At 39.7% G+C, this 17,796-nt stretch overlaps 1 protein-coding gene across 2 annotated transcripts in view; it reads left to right on the plus strand.

Annotated features, from left to right (window-relative positions):
• The window catches only part of DPP4 (dipeptidyl peptidase 4), a 77,288-nt gene that overhangs the window by 43,282 nt on the left and 16,210 nt on the right, over positions 1 to 17,796 (plus strand). For both annotated transcript variants that reach the window (XM_067741731.1, XM_067741730.1), the window contains exons 11-22: positions 1,256 to 1,391; positions 3,445 to 3,489; positions 5,578 to 5,685; positions 5,944 to 6,011; positions 6,964 to 7,017; positions 7,390 to 7,511; positions 9,200 to 9,247; positions 9,493 to 9,591; positions 11,737 to 11,806; positions 14,313 to 14,507; positions 16,896 to 16,950; positions 17,580 to 17,679. In XM_067741731.1, the coding sequence (XP_067597832.1) occupies positions 1,256 to 1,391; positions 3,445 to 3,489; positions 5,578 to 5,685; positions 5,944 to 6,011; positions 6,964 to 7,017; positions 7,390 to 7,511; positions 9,200 to 9,247; positions 9,493 to 9,591; positions 11,737 to 11,806; positions 14,313 to 14,507; positions 16,896 to 16,950; positions 17,580 to 17,679 (1,100 nt within the window). The remainder of the gene's footprint in view (positions 1 to 1,255; positions 1,392 to 3,444; positions 3,490 to 5,577; positions 5,686 to 5,943; positions 6,012 to 6,963; positions 7,018 to 7,389; positions 7,512 to 9,199; positions 9,248 to 9,492; positions 9,592 to 11,736; positions 11,807 to 14,312; positions 14,508 to 16,895; positions 16,951 to 17,579; positions 17,680 to 17,796) is intronic.

The following is a 17,796-nucleotide window of genomic DNA, read 5'->3' on the forward strand; positions in this document are numbered from 1 at the left end:
GTGGGGACAGGAAGGGATCTGTGAATTCTGAGGAAGGACAGAGCTACTTAGGTCCCGAGGATGGGACAGGACTTCCCCTTCTGTTCAGTGCTACATTCCACAGAATTTTCGTGAGCACCTGCTTTGTGCCAGGTAGTCTGCTAGACCCTGGAGATACCCTGTGAACCAGACAGCTGTGGCCCAGCCTCAGAGAGTTTGCAGTCAAGAAGGAGAGCGTTGACAAGAGGAGGGGTGGGCACAGCCCGTGAATGAAAGAGCGAAGGAGCATGTTAGGATGAACGGATAGGGTCAGATGGGAAGGGGTGGAACGAAAAATTTCCTTTGGAATTCTTCTGACCAAAGGGAGCAAGGTTTTGATCATACACTGGACAGGAATGATTTAAGAAGAGTCATACAAAAATCGCACTAGGGTGTGGGGAGCAAATAAAATAAAATAAATTATCCAGAGCAAATATTTAGGGAGGCTAGCAGAAAGGTAAATCAGGAATTCCATGCATCTCACTCATCTCTCAAAATGCAGTTCCAAACACTGTTAAAGGTTTTTGTTGGAGGAGGCTGTACTGCTCGAGATATCTCTATTTATATAAATTTATGTTAAAATACCAAAAGTTTCCTTAATTTCTTCACACGATTTATATTTTGACACTTGAGAAAAGATTTGTAGGATATAATTATTTGGTTTTCAAACTTTGCAGAGATGTGAGTCCATTTTTTCCCCTTTGAAAATGAAGTTGAGAAAAGGGTCAACTGTAGTTTCTCCCTAGTAGGAAGAATGTTTTAGAGAAACGTATCAAATTACCAGAAAAGAATAAAATCTCAACCAGTGTCCCTGGATTCCCTGTCATGGTCCCTCTAGACAGCAGAAAAGAGATGGGAAAATATCACCCTTGACACCCTGGCACCACCAAAGGCCAGTTGTGGACTTGCAAAGCCATGGTGAGGCATGGTGTGAGGCATGAGGCATGTATGTTACACCTCTGTGGGATGTTAGCTGTTGTTCTTCCTGTCAGATATATTTGCATTTCCATTCAAAATTAAATTACACTTTAAGCTTTAAGAAAGGGTAAAATACTATGGTGTTAAATGGCTTCAACAACTATTTAAAATTGTATTCCTATTAAGATTGATTTCATTGAGCAGAATGTCTATTTGTACCAAGGTCTGGAAATAGTTATTCTCCTTCTCCCCTCCCTCCCTTTCCTCCTTGCCTCCCCTCCCTCCATCCCTCCATCCTTCCTTCCCTCCCTTCTTTCAGGGATTACTACTTGTGTGATGTGACATGGGTAACCGAAGAAAGGATTTCTTTGCAGTGGATCCGGAGGATTCAGAACTATTCAGTGATGGATATCTGTGACTACAATGAGTCCACCGGAGGATGGATTTCCTCAGTGGTAAAGTTGAATCAGGATGTTCTGTTTCCAAAGCTACATGTGATCTGAGGGCTGTAGGAAAACAGGGAGAGTGTTATCAGGAAATACAGCTTGAATTTCTATTCTTTCTCTGTGTCTGACCCTGAGGCAGTGAGTAAATCTTGAGTGACTTTTAGATAACTTGATATTACCCGGTGGTACGTCTAGTTCATCTGCTCTCACTAGTCATACTGTTTTAGTTATGGAGACTATCACTTGGGAAAAGGGTGGTGGTGATTAGAAAGCCAGAAAATAGAATTTGATGTCAAAATTCACAAAGTCCGAGAAAGCCAGGGGCTGCAAGGTCAAGGAAGCGTGTTTCAGGAAATGGGGAGTGACTCGCTGAGTAGCAAAATAAATATCTAGAGGCCACAAATCTATTACCACACTGTGACTATCTTTCAGCAGTAAACAGCTTTAGAAAGTAAATAGATAACTTCCAGGCTGAGAGGGTGGCAACATTAAGGCAAAAGCAAGTGTTAATCCAACCTTGAAGTGCTGGGGGCGTTTCCAGCCCAGAGACCTCAAGGTATAGGTCGTGGATCAAAATTAAAGCCCCATTGGGACCAACAGCCTCAGGAGGGGTAGAGCCTGGGGGAGGCTTGCTGGCATATGTCAAGGACAGCTCTACAAGCCCTTTTCTGGTAATGAGCTCTGTGGCCACACGCCTCTTCTCCCTGCTCCACCCTGGTTGGGCACACGGCAGATTCTTGCCTCAGAAATCCTTCCCTCCGCCGCCTGCCCCTGTATCTTGATGCACTCATTCATTACTTATATAGCAATCATCGAATACCTATTTTGTTCCAAGTTCTGTGCATAGCTCTGGATGGAGAAAAAAAAAAAATTAGGCAGCATGCCTGTCCCTAAAATGTTTATTTTCTAGTAGGGAAGACTGTTATGAAAATCAATAATAATAGTTACCATTTCTTGAACACTCACAATAGCCAGACACTGTGGAGGTAGGCTCAGTAGGGTCAAGGAGCTTGCTTAGCTCACAGTGACAGCCAGAATCCAAAGTAAAACACCGCGCTCTTTGCTTCCTGCCAATTAAATCATCTCAATAGCACCATAATGTGCTCTAAAAGTGTATAAGCAAGGTACCAAGGAAATGTAGGGCGAAAGAAGATAATCAACCTGCCTGGGGGGAGGCAGAAGGGGATGGGAGATGACATGGAGGAGACTAGAGCAGCCTGGGGTAAGTTGTCATATTCGGGGCAGCATGAAGGCAAGTGGACCCTATGAGCAGAGGCTGTGCAAAGGCATCTGGGGTGAAGAGCTTGGAGCCTGCAGGGTCTGGGAGTACACAGGACTAGGGGTTGAGGCGGAGGCACGATGATGAGAGCTGAGGTTTGAGATATATGCTACGGCTCAGGCACCATTCTGAGGAGTTTGACCTTACCTTGTAAGACACTCAGAGCTATTTCAAGGTTTTAAGTAGGAAAGAAGTATAATGAGATAGAACTATCTGTTGCCTGATGAGGTCAGCTGTGGGTTGAGCAGGGTGGAGGGCAGACTGGAAGGAGAGCAAAGCAGCAGCGCCTCCAACCAGGAGGTCAGGGCCATGGACCTGGGAAACCCGACAGGACACAAACTAAGGCAATAATGGTGGAGAAGAACAAGAGAAGTCAAAGGACTAGAAGACAGGGGCTGAGGGGGTTAGTGTGAGAAGAGCAGGGATCTGGAGTGATTCCCAGGTCTCTGGCTTGGGTGAATGGTGCCACTAACCCAGAGAAGAACGAAGGAGTAAGAACAAGCTGGTGGGGATAAGGGAAAGATACTTCTGTACTTGCTGAATTGAAAATGTGGAGGAGCCTGCAGGACGGCTTACGAGGTACACATCCAGGACAGAGCTCTAGGCAAGAGAGGCAAATGTTCTAATGTAGCTATGTAAAAGGTACTATCATACATACAAATATGTGAATGGAGATAGCTTTCCTTTATTTTATTACAAGTACAATCTTGCTTATATTGCCACAAACTGCAGCTAAAGCGTAGAATTCGTATCTCATTTCTCTCTGTATTTTTCCCTCCCTAGGAACAGCAGCACACTGAAATAAGTACCACTGGCTGGGTTGGAAGAGTAAGTTGTAAGAGTTATGGGGTTCTCTGTCGTATGGATCAGACACTCAGAGCTATTTAATATGCAGATATACCAAACGAGGCCTCTATGTTATTTGCTATTAATAGAGACAGCAGTTGACCTTTTATAACGTAATATTTTAATGTCCCCGGTAGAGATGTCTTTTTATAGAGAATATACAACATGCTTGGTTGGAAAAAGTAAAAGGACAAGTGAAAATTCAAGAGAAGAGCAGATAAAACAAAAGACATATCCTAGGCAAATTCTAGCTCCTGGAAGGTTAAAAAGCAACCGTTGCTGAAAGGCAGCCAAGATACCAGTTGTCTTCGTTGACCTCACGTTCGAAGTTAGGCGCTTCGGCGGCAGAAAACATGGTTTCCGCCCTCAGCCTCTGCACAAACGCAGGGGACAGGACTTCCCCCGGCAGGGACGCAGTGGCACTCACACCACACCCGCTATGCACCTCTCTCTGGAGGAATCATACACACGTGGGTTCACACTTTACTATACCCTGGATGCAGAACTTTCTCCAAGGAAGCACGTGACCCTCCGTGACTTCCCATGCCTCACGCTACACCTCGTGCAGACTTATACCAGCCACGTTGCTACAAGCCCGTGGGGTGAAGCAAACCGACGAAGGCACTGCAGCCATCATGGCACCTCGTGTGAAAGAGGAAGAATGAATCGCCCCTAATTTGTATGACCACTTCTATTAAGCCCCTTTAAGAGGGAAACAAAGTGACATAAAAAAACGTAAGGATTTCTCGTCTCCCAGAACACAGAGGTGCAGCCCCCTGGACCAGAAATGCGACCCCTTCCAGCTGGGCTCGGAGCCCCCTAGCATTCACACGTCCTTTTTGTTCAGGCATTGATTGGGCAGAGGGGAGAGGTTTGCCAACATGAAAAGTGGTTTCCTCCATGGCAAGAGACATGCTACACTTCCTCACGACTCTTTGAAAAAAATATGTTTTTTCCTCTCTGTATTTAACCAGACAGATGCCACTTTTCACACATTTCTACTAGGCACAACTCCATCCAGGGGAAACAGGGAAATGTATTAAAAAGATAAGGCTGTGAACACAGGTCTAGAGAGGGGAATGTGTTTCCGAGCTCTGTAATGAGAACACCAAGTGTACTGCACGCCTCGGCTTGCTCCATAAATGCATTCGTTTTGAATCACTAAATAGAAGAGGGAAGCATTTTTCTTCCCAAAATGGGAGCTGATGAGCGAGGAAACAGCGAGAGTGAAGTGAACCAACAGTTTTAAAAGACCATCTCCTACCTGCTCTCGAATGTAGTAAGGAAATCGAAGTCGTAAAGAGATATATTCCTTTCAGGCTGGGATAGATCCTCTTCTGCTTAAACGACATTATGTTCTGAGAACTATCTTTTATCGAACTGTAAAAAATGGAAATTTTGTTCTATATTTCCATACAACTATTTTTTTTGGGTAAATTGTTGATCCTATTTAGCAAAATGGAAAGGCTTATAATAGAGATGATAACTATATGAATGTTTCCGTATGAAATATACGACAGACATTCCTTATGGTATCTAGTCCAGAAATGATTAAAGAGTTTCTAAGTCTGACTTTCAAAAAAATTATGTATAAGAAACAGGGGGGAGGGGGAAATCCCTCAAATTACAAACCACCTCCAACTAGAAACAGTCAAAAATAATATTAGTCTGTTTCAAGAAAGCACATTGTGACATCGAGGAAATTGACTTCTTAGAACTGAAAGGCTAATGCTAATTTTCTCACACATATCAAGACACCATAGCGTTATCCTCCATAGACAGAAGATGCCTAAGGGTAACAGTAACCACTGCTATGTGTTGAGTGTCCTGTGTAAGCCTCTTCATGTTTATTCTTTCATTTACTCCCCATCAAAAATTCCCTAGGAGTTAGATCTTTTGTCTGCATTTTCTAGGAGGAGAATTTTCTATTGAGACCCTCTGATTGCAATCGGCAAGTAAATGAAATATGGGTTTTGAGCATAGGTGTTGGGAGGACTTTCTGAAGCTAAAGTTGTACTGAGATGAGGCTAATGTGCTTTAACACGTTTCGTGTTTCCTATTATTCTCTAGTTTAGGCCTGCAGAACCTCATTTTACCTCTGACGGGAATAGCTTCTACAAAATCATCAGCAACGAAGAGGGCTACAAACACATTTGTCACTTCCAAACAGATAAGAGAGTGAGTATTTTTAAATAATTTATTTCGGGTTGATCTCCTTTTTTTGAAACTAACTTGAAGTGGAAATCATTTGGTAGAGTCGATCAATAGGTACCAATAATCAGACTAATTCACATACCCCAGTGGTCTCTGCAGTAAGGTAGGATGGGGAAAAGAACCGAGATTATCCCAATTCCTGATGTAAATGATTTAATCCTCTCCTTAACTTTGATCAGAGACAGAGTCTAATAAACCTCTTTTTTTAAAAAATCCCATCAGAATTGCACATTTATTACAAAAGGAGCCTGGGAGGTCATTGGGATAGAAGCTCTTACCAGTGATTACCTGTAAGTATTCTAATAATCAGTAGTATATCAATATATTTGTCATAATCATGCCATTCGTTGCCCAGAAATAAGGAAAAATCTTCTACAAATAAAGAGTAGTCTATTTGGAATGTGTTCAGGACTTTTTTCTTTTTAACATACGGAAGCCTTAATGATTTTCACATATGCTCAGCAGACTTGATACCATGCCACCAAGCAGCTCTACCTCTTGCTCTTACCTGCTTTGCATTAGAAGAGCTGGAGCCTCTTTTTCTTAAACGTCTTGGAACACGGAACTAGCGTTCAGGGGCATTTTGTTAAATTTCAACTGATACTGGATTTTTGGAAGGCTTGGAGAGGCTATTGTATTTGTCCATGTCTCGGCCCTACTCTTTGGCGAATGGAAAGCTTTTCAGAGGCTGTCAGCTACCATGCATGAATTGATGGGATAGGGAGTGTTGTTTTTCATTAGAATCTTAGGCACTTTTTATAATTCTTTATTGGTTTCACCACGGAGGAGTTTTGCCATTGCTCAAAGCAGTTTTTGAAGGTCCTGTTTCGAAGTGGCTCTGCCACTCTTAGGAGGATGGGGCTCCTGCCACCGAGTGGTTTGTGTTGTGAAACAGAAAATATGGAAAACAGTGTAAATAAATGGGGTGTCAACTTTAGACTAGTTGTCCAGTCATATTATTCTGAAAGAAGACTTTCTTTGAGTTTTTCCTTGTCCCTCTAATTAAGGGAGTAATCCCCATATTCAGATATTTTAGTCTGTTAAAAAAGAATCCCCTATTTAGAGATGATGGGGGACAAATGGTTTCTGAGGATGAGGGGGCAGGGAAGAATGATAAAGGAAGGGCAAGCACTAATGCACATGCACTTGTGTGAACGCTAGTGCTTGGTGTTGAGTTAAATGGAGTGTACTTGACTTTTGCTTAAAAACAGAATTAATATATTTCATTTGTTTTCTTCCCAGATACTACGTTAGTAATGAACATAAAGGAATGCCAGGTGGAAGAAATCTTTATAAGTAAGAGTTTTATCGAGTTGTTGACTTGCCCTTTTAGCTAATGAACAATTTCTGGCTCTTGTGTTTTTATTTTATTTTTTGCCTAGTCCTAATATATTAAATTGGAACTACTATCGAATGCTTTTATTCCTCGATAAACCAACCCACATGTCAACAAAAGAGCATGACTTTATTAGATGCTTTGTGATATTTCCAGACAACGGGAAGTTTGAGGTTATTATGAATTAATCCATGCATTTTTTTCACATTTTAAAAGTTTCTGAGTATTGCTTTGGCATTCTGATATCTTTGAAACTAGAATATGGCATTATTCGATTCCTTCTTTCATTTTTCCTTTCATCAAGTACTTAACTTCCACCATTGGTTTTACAGAATCCAACTTAATTACCCCACAAAAGTGACGTGCCTTAGTTGTGAGCTGAATCCAGAAAGGTGTCAGTACTACTCTGTATCATTTAGTAAAGAGGCGAAGTACTATCAGCTGAGATGCTCTGGTAAGTATGAACGAAGGACAGGGAGGGAGAGCAGGGGGTACCCCCAAAATTCCTCTTGAGTAGCTCCCTGCATGCCCTACCCTCTCTGGACAACCTTCTTACCACCCTCCTGGCTCAGTGTCTCCATCCCTGAAGGCTTCCCTTCAGTGCCCAGTTTCTGCCCTGCTCAGTTCTCTCCTATTGAATTTGAGTTCTTGATATCATATAAGTCCTATTCCCTTCACTCACGTATAAGTGGTGAGCTAACCATCTCTCCTTCCTCTTCTAACCAAGAGCCTTGCTTTAGACTGAAAGCACATCCCAGAGCTTATGTATGACAGAGGCACTTCATCGTTATACACATACATGTTGTGCATTTTTTAACCCAAATTATAATTTTATGCACTTGCCCCTTGAAATGAGAAAAATGTATGTAGGTGGTGCCTGTGACTCAACCTGCTCACAGCTTCATCTTCTGTTGCTATTGTTATTATTGTTTTCTTTAATATAAGTGAAGAAATCTGGACAAGGAGAGACAATGTGATTTCACAGGTCATGCAGCTAATAAGAGGCCCAATGGGATTCAAACACAGGCCTCTGCTATTAACACTAAGACAGATTACTTCTCAAAATGAGAGAAAAAGTCTGGATATTCTGAAAAAGAACTGTGAATCGCCAAAAAGAGGTCTTCAAACCATTTTTCTGAACCTTTTTTTTACTGGCACATTTTCTTTAATATATTTTCTTTGTAGTTCTTTACTATGGCTGTTTCCAGTCACCATTTCTTGGGCACCTGTTTTGTATATACTAGGCACTGTGCTCAAGTTTTGTATTCATGATCTTGTTGATCCTTTAGAAAGAAAACTCTATAATGCAGATATTATTATCCTCATTTTACATGTGAGGAGATTGAAGCATAAATATGCTGTCTTACGTCACAAAGCAGGAAAGCCAGGGATTCAAACCCAGGTCCCTATAATGCCTCCACTGTGGTTCTGATCAAATGTAAAAATTAATATCATGATCCAAATGTATCAAAATTAAATAGCTCACGAGATAGCTTTTTCTATACATTACCTTCCACTCTGCAACTACCACAGTTGGGATAAATAGTGACGATCTGAGTGTGTGCGAAAAAACACTTTTCTCATGCCAGGAAGGAATTGCTTATCCAAGTCAGGCACAGTGCAGATGTGCCGCCTGGTCCAGGACTCCGCAGTGGGGGCAGCAGCAGGGGGGAAATCTGCCCTTTGGGGGCCGGGGAACCTGGCTCTGGAGCTCCACCCTAAGGGGGCGGGGCCTGAGAGAGGTTGTGGTACTCGCTGGACCTCGGTGTTAAGAGTTGGGAAGGATAAGCGGCTGTCGTTGGGTCTGGATGGCTTAGTCCACAGATGAGGAAATTGGACTCAGGCATAGTAATGTGCGCAACGCGCCCAGCAGGGTCAGAGGTGCATTTTCTGTTTCATTCTCCAGAGCCCTGTGCCTCTCCGGTAATACTTCTTACACTCAAATTGCGTTCATTTTAAGGAAAAGGAAAATCAGCTAACAGTAAGCTTCTTATCCACTGTGATATTCATTCTATCAAAGCTAAATGGTGTCAAAATTATATCAAAGTTAAATGGTAACAAACGCTATTTTTGAAAAGTATGTTATCTTCTTTAAAAAAAACCAAAACTCTAAAATATACTTTTCCCCGATTATGTTAACAGGCCCTGGTCTGCCCCTCTATACTCTGCATAGCAGCAGCAATGATAAAGGTACTTTCTCTTATTTCACCCTCGTTTGCTTTTCAGGAAAGCGTGTGTGAATAGAAGCAACATGTACTTAGCACAATGGGATTTTCTTTGGCTTTAGAGTGTCTTAACAATGACTTGAAAACAAGGCTTATAACCTGAAGTACGTGTAGTCCCATCAGTGAATCGCCCACTTGTTTGTTATTGCTTTGCACAATCCATATTCTTCATGTTGTAGCAAATGACTGCTGTCTCAATTATTTGTTTAGAACTGAGAGTCCTGGAAGACAATTCAGCTTTGGATAAAATGCTGCAGGATGTCCAGATGCCCTCAAAAAAACTGGACTTCATTTATTTGCACAAAACAAGTAAGTTAAATTTCTGTTGGAACATAACTTTTCATGGAAACACCAGTAAAAATATAACTAAATATAAGTTTATCTGACAATATGTATTTTATTTTATACGTAAATCTAATGTAAGGTTATTTTTCCATGAAATGCTCTGTCACAAGAACCACTAGTCTTACTTTTCTTTTAATTAAAAAATACAGTACCATTCTATGTAACATATTATTCTAAGAGGAAAATATTTGGAGAAAATGCATTATTGCTAGTTCAGTCTCATCCCATTAGTAACTCTATTCTACTATTAAGTATTAATTGTGTTTTTAACTTAATGATATCCTAATATATTTTACCTTTAACCCAAACAGATTTAAAATAACTTGTATAAAAAAAAATAGGGTTGGCTATAAAATGTTGAAACTTCAGTCTCAGGACAGAAGTCTTGAATTTTCGCTAACCTCCTCCCCGTGATAGGCCCTGGCCTAGTGGCCTGATCATGGATTATGTTCAGGGACGACTAAGAACAAGGGGTTTCTTTGAGTAGGAAATCTTGTAATTTTGTTGTTGTTGTTTTTATTTGTTTGCTTGTCTTTTCTATTAAGGGCTCACAACTCATAGGGGAGGGGGAATCCATCAAGATTGATTTATTTTAGATTCTTTTTAAAATATAGGATCATAATGGAAGAAACTCAGGTCATCCACTTTTAAATGGCAGGAAAAGCACGGAGAGTAGAGGGTACTTTTGAAGAAGAGCTTAGAGCAGTGCTACTGAAACTGCAGGTGCTTGTGGATCACCTGGGACCTTATTAACATGCATATTTGGAGCCAGCAAGTCAGGGTAGGCCCAGGATTCTAAGTTTGTAATAAGCTCCTATGTGATGCCAGTGCTGCTGGACCTCGAATCTGGCTTAGGTGGCAAGGGCTTAGAGTTCTGGAGACAGTCCTGGAGAGCTATCTGGACCGCCTGGTACAGAAGGTGTTGAATCTTAAGATGTGACCTATTAAATATTAGGATGTGACACCCCCCGCCAAAGGAGAGACGGTGCATCTTCCAAAAGACAGGAAGTAAAACATTTCCAATCAACCAGTGCTGATTCAAGCAAAGGGGAGATCAAGTGCTGACTTCGGCATATTTATTAAAAACATCATTATCAACTCTACTCAAATATAATAAAGATTAAAACTTTTGTTCTCATAAGCACATTTAGTCAGAAGGCATAAAATAACCAGCAAAATACAAATTGAAGAAAAATCTATCTATATAAAGATTTTACTCTTAAACTTTTAATTTTTCCTCAACTAAAATAATTATAATAAACAAAAAACAAAAGAAAGATAAACATAAGGAAGAACAGCTCTAGAGATAAGGATTTTTTTCCATACAGGTTAAATCTACTGAAGCTGGAAATAATCCTATTAAAATATGAAACAACTCTTTCTCTTTCTCTCTCCCTCTGTCTCTTTAAAAAAAAAAAGATTAGTCTAACTAATTAGCCTGAATTTGGGAGCAAAGGTAACGGATTTATTATTTAGGAACAAATTTTATTAAACTGATGTTAAAGTTAAATCAAGCACAGAGAATTAAACAGACCTGCACAAGATCGTACAGAACAGTTTGCCCCACATAAACCCGATTTCATTCTGTGAAACACAGAGCTGAAAATGGGAACTCAGCTTTACGGTCTGGGATGGCAATAAGAATTACAAAAATGTTATTAAATCAGAATTTTAAGATAGAGTTAAGGCCAACTAAAAATCCTAAACATCTTCAAAGAAATTCAAGAAGAGGAAAACATTTTGGAGGAAAACTTAAAACATAAGCCATAAACAAACTAGATGAGTAGATCAGATGCCAAAGAACAGAATCATAAAAACGAAACATCAGCAATTCTAAGATGCCCTTTTATTTTACAAGGCACCAATGTATTTAATAGATCCATTAGAAACAACTTTATTGTTTTAACCTTAAACTAGTATTTTAACCTGAAAGAGAATATGTTTATATCTGAAAAACATGCTGGATCAAATCGGTTCATTTTCTTTTTCTATTCTAATTTAACAAACTGCTAAACTCTACATGTTATTTATCACTGACAAAGATAAGGAACCAAAATCATGTGCTAATAAGTGTTCTTAATTCACTAATTAACCTTTCTGTTTGTTTAGAATTCTGGTATCAGATGATCTTGCCTCCTCATTTTGATAAATCCAAGAAATATCCTCTGCTAATAGATGTGTAAGTATTCAAGATAAGGGAATAATTTAGAAGTTAACCATTGTACATCTTTTGCCCGGTGCAGCTTACTGAAAAATAGAGCCAAATGCATCCTTTCTCTCTTCCTGAATCATTGTAGAGCAGTTTTAATATTTCTTCTTCCATTCTGCAATTGCAGATCCAAACCTGTGTTTTCTACCACCTTTCTAATGGAGAAGGTAGACACTCTTCTTCTATCATAATGGCATATGGAGTTTGTTTTGATTTTTTTTTCCCCCCTGAACTCCAACGGAATTCCAAAGAGATTCTCAAGTCCCCATGTTCTTCCTTACCTCATGGACATTTTAACAAGCAATAGATGGGTATTAACGTCTTCACAGTTTCCTTATCTCCAAATTTGCCCAAACATCTCCCATTGGTAGCCCTTAATTCATTCCAATGTCAGGTTTCTCTTTCTTTAGTCCCTGAAATATGCCTGGTATTTTCCATTCCCTTTTTTGGTGAAGAGAAGATGTGATACAGGGAAGTATTCATTATAATTCAAACTTCCCCAAGTCCTAGAGAAAGTTCTGAAATCACAAGTCTTTGAGCAGTAAATAAGAGCTCATGTGAGGTCTAAATATGGCATCTTTGTAAAATATTTTTGACAATTACTAGGAACATATTTTACTTCAATATTTCCAAAATTGCCCTGACCTCACACAGAATGCCACAATGCCACTCTTCCTGTCCCAACTTGCCTCATTTCCTTTATTCAAAATGAAACAAACCAATAAAAGTTCTGGGTGCCTGCTGCATGCCAGGTAATTTGCCTTATTTTGTCCACACAGCAAGCCGATGTGGTAAGTTCTGTTGGGCCCATAATACAGAAAGGAAAACTGAAAACTCAGAGATACCTTCCTGTTGCTACTAGCAAAAAAAAAGAAGGGATACAGATACTAGCATCAGACACGGCCTTGTTCCGCTGTGTTTACAGTTCCATGTAAACATAAAAGCTCAAAGAAAGAGAAAGAGGTATTTTAAACTTCCAGATATGCTATTTGATTCTCATTACACCTAATTTAGTCAAATATTGACTACAGTAGCACTCACTTGCTTTGGGCTTTAGCCCCAATACTAAACAACAAGGATCCTTTACCTTTAAAAAAAGAGTGACATTTTGACACAAGCGTTTGTTAAAAAACAAAAAAGTGATATTTTTATATTCTTGGACTCCCCAGTAAGTAATGACTAGATCTCCCCTTCATTAGGACAGTTAAAAAAATATGGTAAATTTGGTGCCCATTCTTTTCAGTGACTTTCCTCTTCATTTTCATATATGTCTAAATCTTTGTTTTCTATTTTTAAAAATGACGTTGTTTAATCTTACAGGGTTAGGTAACTTGATACATAGTTAATATTAAGGGAAGCTATTACTCTACCAAATATAAGACCAAGGACCAAGGACCAAGGCATTTCACGTTAAAAAATGTTTACTTGCCCAAGAAATTCATGAATGCCTTCTTCTTTTTAAAGATAGAATGTTGCAAAATCTAGTGTAAAATTAAAGTCTTATAATATTTTGTTTAAAACTAAAGTTCTTTTGACTGCCATCCCTAAGGAAAGGGAGGAAAATGTTAGCAAAGTGGTCCAAGCAGGACTTGTCCAGTCCTGTGGAGGGAAGAGTGAGCAGATGAATAGGAGAGACAGTCTGGGGAGGGAAGACTTATTGGAGAAGATCTGGGTCCAGGAGTCCTGTAGATGGTGCAAAGAAGACGTATTTACATGAGATCCAATGAGCTGTAGGGAGTGTCTCTTGATTAACAAATGAAAATGAGACGGCTTGATGGAGATTGTACACACAGCTGTGTATGGATAAGTTATAGCCTATATGAAGAATGCAGCTACGAGGGCGTTAAACTTGTTAATGAATAGAATGCCAAACAGTATACCCATCTTCCAATATAGTCTCTTTGTTTCTCCTCTGAAGTTTTAAGGAATGGTGTTCATTCATACTTTGGCCCATTCGCAGTGCCTTGTGGAGCCTTAGTGAGCAGCACTGTCCTGGGCACTGAGGCACATGCGGCGCATATCCCACAGCAGTCAAAGTCCTTAAGGAAGTTCCAACCAAGGAAACTTGTAGTCTAGGAATGTTTGTAAGCTCAGTCAGAAAGATATATTCAAAGCTGTATTTATTGTCATCCTCACTGTTTTCTCATAACACAACTCCCCTATCCCAATTATTAGAATATTTACTTCTTTGATCTCCAAGATATATACGACTTAGAAACCGTTGGCCTGTGAAGTCTGTGTTTGATAACAGTTTTCGAAGATAAAACTGATGGGCCTCTTTGGAGGAAACACACAGCCATTATAGTCATGTTGCCAAGTTTTAGAGGACCCATTGAGGACACCCCCGGTGGCTGGCACGATTTCAGGCTCATGAACAGGAAGACGTACACTTCCTGTCCACAGGGGATAGAAATGCAAGCACTCCTCATTTGATTCAGGAAAACCACAAAGGCTAACAATTTGGGATTTTTCACAGATATGCAGGCCCCTGTAGTCAAAAAGCAGATGCTGTCTTCAGACTCAACTGGGCTACTTACCTTGCAAGCACAGAAAACATTATAGTAGCTAGCTTTGATGGCAGAGGAAGTGGTTACCAAGGAGATAAGATCATGCACGCAGTCAACAGAAGACTGGGAACATTTGAAGTTGAAGATCAAATTGAAGCAACCAGGTGAGTGACTAGGAGATGAATTCAAACGTCATTTGATTTCTTTCTCCCTCCATTTATATTTTAAAGTTGTGAAGTGTAAAGAATTTAAAGTGTCCTGGGATGAATCTTTCATTCTTGGGCTGGATTTTTAGTGAAGAGATTATGTTTAGACTTAGAAAGAGAGTTGACCTATGTGCTACCACCTTCTAGGAATTGGGACTCAGAATTCATCAAACACATGGACAAACCGAGGGATATGTGTACCCCTGAGTAAACATCTAACTAAACAAGCAAGCCAACCCTGTAGTCAAGGATAAGTAGAGGAGTTTGGTGTACATTTACCTTGGAGGAGGGTGACAGCTATGAAGTCCTAGGAGTGACTCCTACATTCTGCTGAGTGAGGGTTACTCCCTCACTCAGGAAAATTTGGGAAAATTGTGGAACACGACCATTGTCACTCACAATTATAAGGGCTTTGTTAAGGATGAATGACATCAGTTATGAGACTATAAATAGATGTGATATGGCTTAAGAAGGGTTTTAGTCATGAATGATGGTTACCCTGGAATGCACATGTAACATGCAGTGTTTTACCTGCATTCTCATTGAAGCTGCACAGGAACCCTGAGAGGTGGTTGTTCATACCTTACACTTCAGGTAAAGAAATGGAGGCTCTTAAGTTAGGTAATTTGCCAAGACTGGTCAGGATTTGAAACTAGGTCTCCCTCCAACTTACATTCAATTGCATTCAACTGGTAAATGGGAAATGTAGTCTTTGAGTTTCTATAACCAACTGCATAGATGTCTGGAAAGCAAAGTCAGTTAGCGATTTTAAATAATGTTGTGAAACCATAAGCTAGGAAATGGAGAAAAATTGTGAATGATTAAATGGACGGAGGAAAATGCCTTTAAAAAGAGGAACAACCAAAGAGGAGAGAAGATGACAATGTATTAAGTATCCCTAAGTCTGTTACATCAAAGTTAATGATTAGCTATTATCCTTGAAAGTAAAAAAAAAAAAAGGTTAGATAAGAGAGAGGATAAATTGGTTCAGGAGTGAGGCTTTGATATTTTACAAACACATTTTTATTTATTCAGATTGGTCCTCTGTGAGAGAGGGCATGATTTCCAGGTCTTCTCAAGTCTAAAATGATAGAATTGTGTTATCCACAATCTACAACTCCATTTAAAAAGTAATGAGTAGCTGCTTTTCAGCAACTAAAAGGAACTATACACAACAACACAGATGAATCTCGCAGACTGTTGAGTGAAAGAAGCCAGGAACAAGAGTGTATATCCTGCACGACCCAATTTATATTGGTACAAATTCAGGTGAAATTTTTATGGAATCCAATAAAAGGAAGACATTTCTTTTTTTCTTTTTTCAAAGAGAGAAATGACACAGAGGCTTCTGGGTGATAGTAATGCCCTGTATTTTGGTTCAAGGTATGCTCACTCTGTAAAGTTTACCAGCTTGTACAGGCATGATTTGGTGCACATTTCTGTACATATGCGTTCTAAGTTTAAAAGGTTTGCGTGGAGAGGATAATGAGTTGAAAACTATTTACATTGAATTTTTTCTAATATTGCTTAACTCAAGGCAGTCTAAGACATATATCATCAATTGAAAACAAAGCTTTTTAAAGTCACCTCTAAGTCAATGCAAGGGTCCCCTTCCTCCCTTGACACTGCAAAGTTAAGGGCCCCATTTGCTAGATTGTTTTTTAAAGTAAACAAATTACCTTTTGATGTAAGGCTAAGATTAAGAAATAGACGCAAAGAACCTTTTTCTCCTTTCTTTACCTGGATTCCAATCCTGAACACAATTTAATGACAAAAAGACTTCTTCATCCATCAAGGAAAAATTGCTTCTTATTTAATAGTGCTGAGCTAACTAATCAACACCCATCATAAGAAGGGATGTATTTAGAGAATGATGTTTAAGTTCTCAGGTAGGGGGCCCAGAGACATTTCTAAGCCCTACCCAGATGTTCTACACACCTCTATACTTCTCCATTGCAGGGACGGCCTCTCTCAAACTGTAAAACATCTGGAGAGATTGAAATTCAATTATGTAAAGAAAAGTGCATCTGGGCTGCAAATTTTTATATAAAGCTGTGAAAAAAACAGCCAGGATTTGTTTTCTGTGAAACACACACACACACACACACACACACACACACACATTTTTTATGGACTCCAACACAAGTAAACCTTGTTCATCTGGCTCAAGTTAAAAATGATAGACATCGATCGCAGGTGTTTATTTGATTGCTGGCAGCAATGAATCTTTGTTTCTGATAGAATGAAATAGAGAACGAATGGCAGGGTTTCTCACATTTGTGCAGTTATCTTAGTTTTCTATACACAGTGTGATACTAATTCGTGGACTTGTTCCATGTATTTTAGACAATTTTCAAAAATGGGATTTGTGGATGACAAACGGATTGCAATTTGGGGCTGGGTGAGTAGTTTGGCTGATGAATCTGTACACCTTCCTTAGTGAATATAACCCAGAGCAGGATCATTTACTTTTGTTTGTACATATTTGGAGGTGAAAATCATGTCAATCATTTCAATCTAAGAAGGTCCAATGTCTTAGATTTCTGGGCGATGAGTCCCCCCAGGCTTACGCTTTTGTTTATTACAATGGGATAGGGAGGTGAGGAAGGGAGAAAAAGAATAAAGGAGAGAAAGAGGGATAAAGGAAAAGAAGGATAGAAGGAGAGAGGGAAGGAGGGAGACTTTTTCTCATGAGTCCAAGTCAGTAAAGATTTAGTGTTTATTGCTTTTTTGGTTTTGGGAGGTTTTATTTTGGTTTTGGTTTTGGTTCGTTTTTTGTCTTCAATTAGTACTACCCAGCAAATTTTCAATACTTTCCCCCTTACACCTACCAAGAAGAGGGACCAGGGCTCTGAAAGTGTAGTCTTTAGGTACTACCCAACTAAGGCCAATTTAAACCTTCTCTACCATGCTTTCTATCTCAAAAGAGGCACAGTATATAAAGATGTGAGAAATGTGGAAACTGCGACTTGCTTACCATATGTCCTTAATTCCTTTACCTCCATAAAAATAACTGTTTCCATTTCTTAGTCATATGGAGGGTATGTAACCTCAATGGTCCTGGGAGCAGGAAGTGGCGTGTTCAAGTGTGGAATAGCCGTGGCGCCCGTGTCAAAGTGGGAGTACTATGGTAAGTGATCACTCACAGGTACAGAGTTACTGAGTGTGAACCTTCACATTCCAATGACAAAACCATTCCTTTTTGAGTTTCAGTGTTTCTACAGTAAATAAACGGATTCATCTTAGA

The sequence above is a fragment of the Pseudorca crassidens genome, chromosome 6, assembly GCF_039906515.1.
Source record: "Pseudorca crassidens isolate mPseCra1 chromosome 6, mPseCra1.hap1, whole genome shotgun sequence".
Lineage (NCBI taxonomy): Eukaryota > Metazoa > Chordata > Mammalia > Artiodactyla > Delphinidae > Pseudorca > Pseudorca crassidens.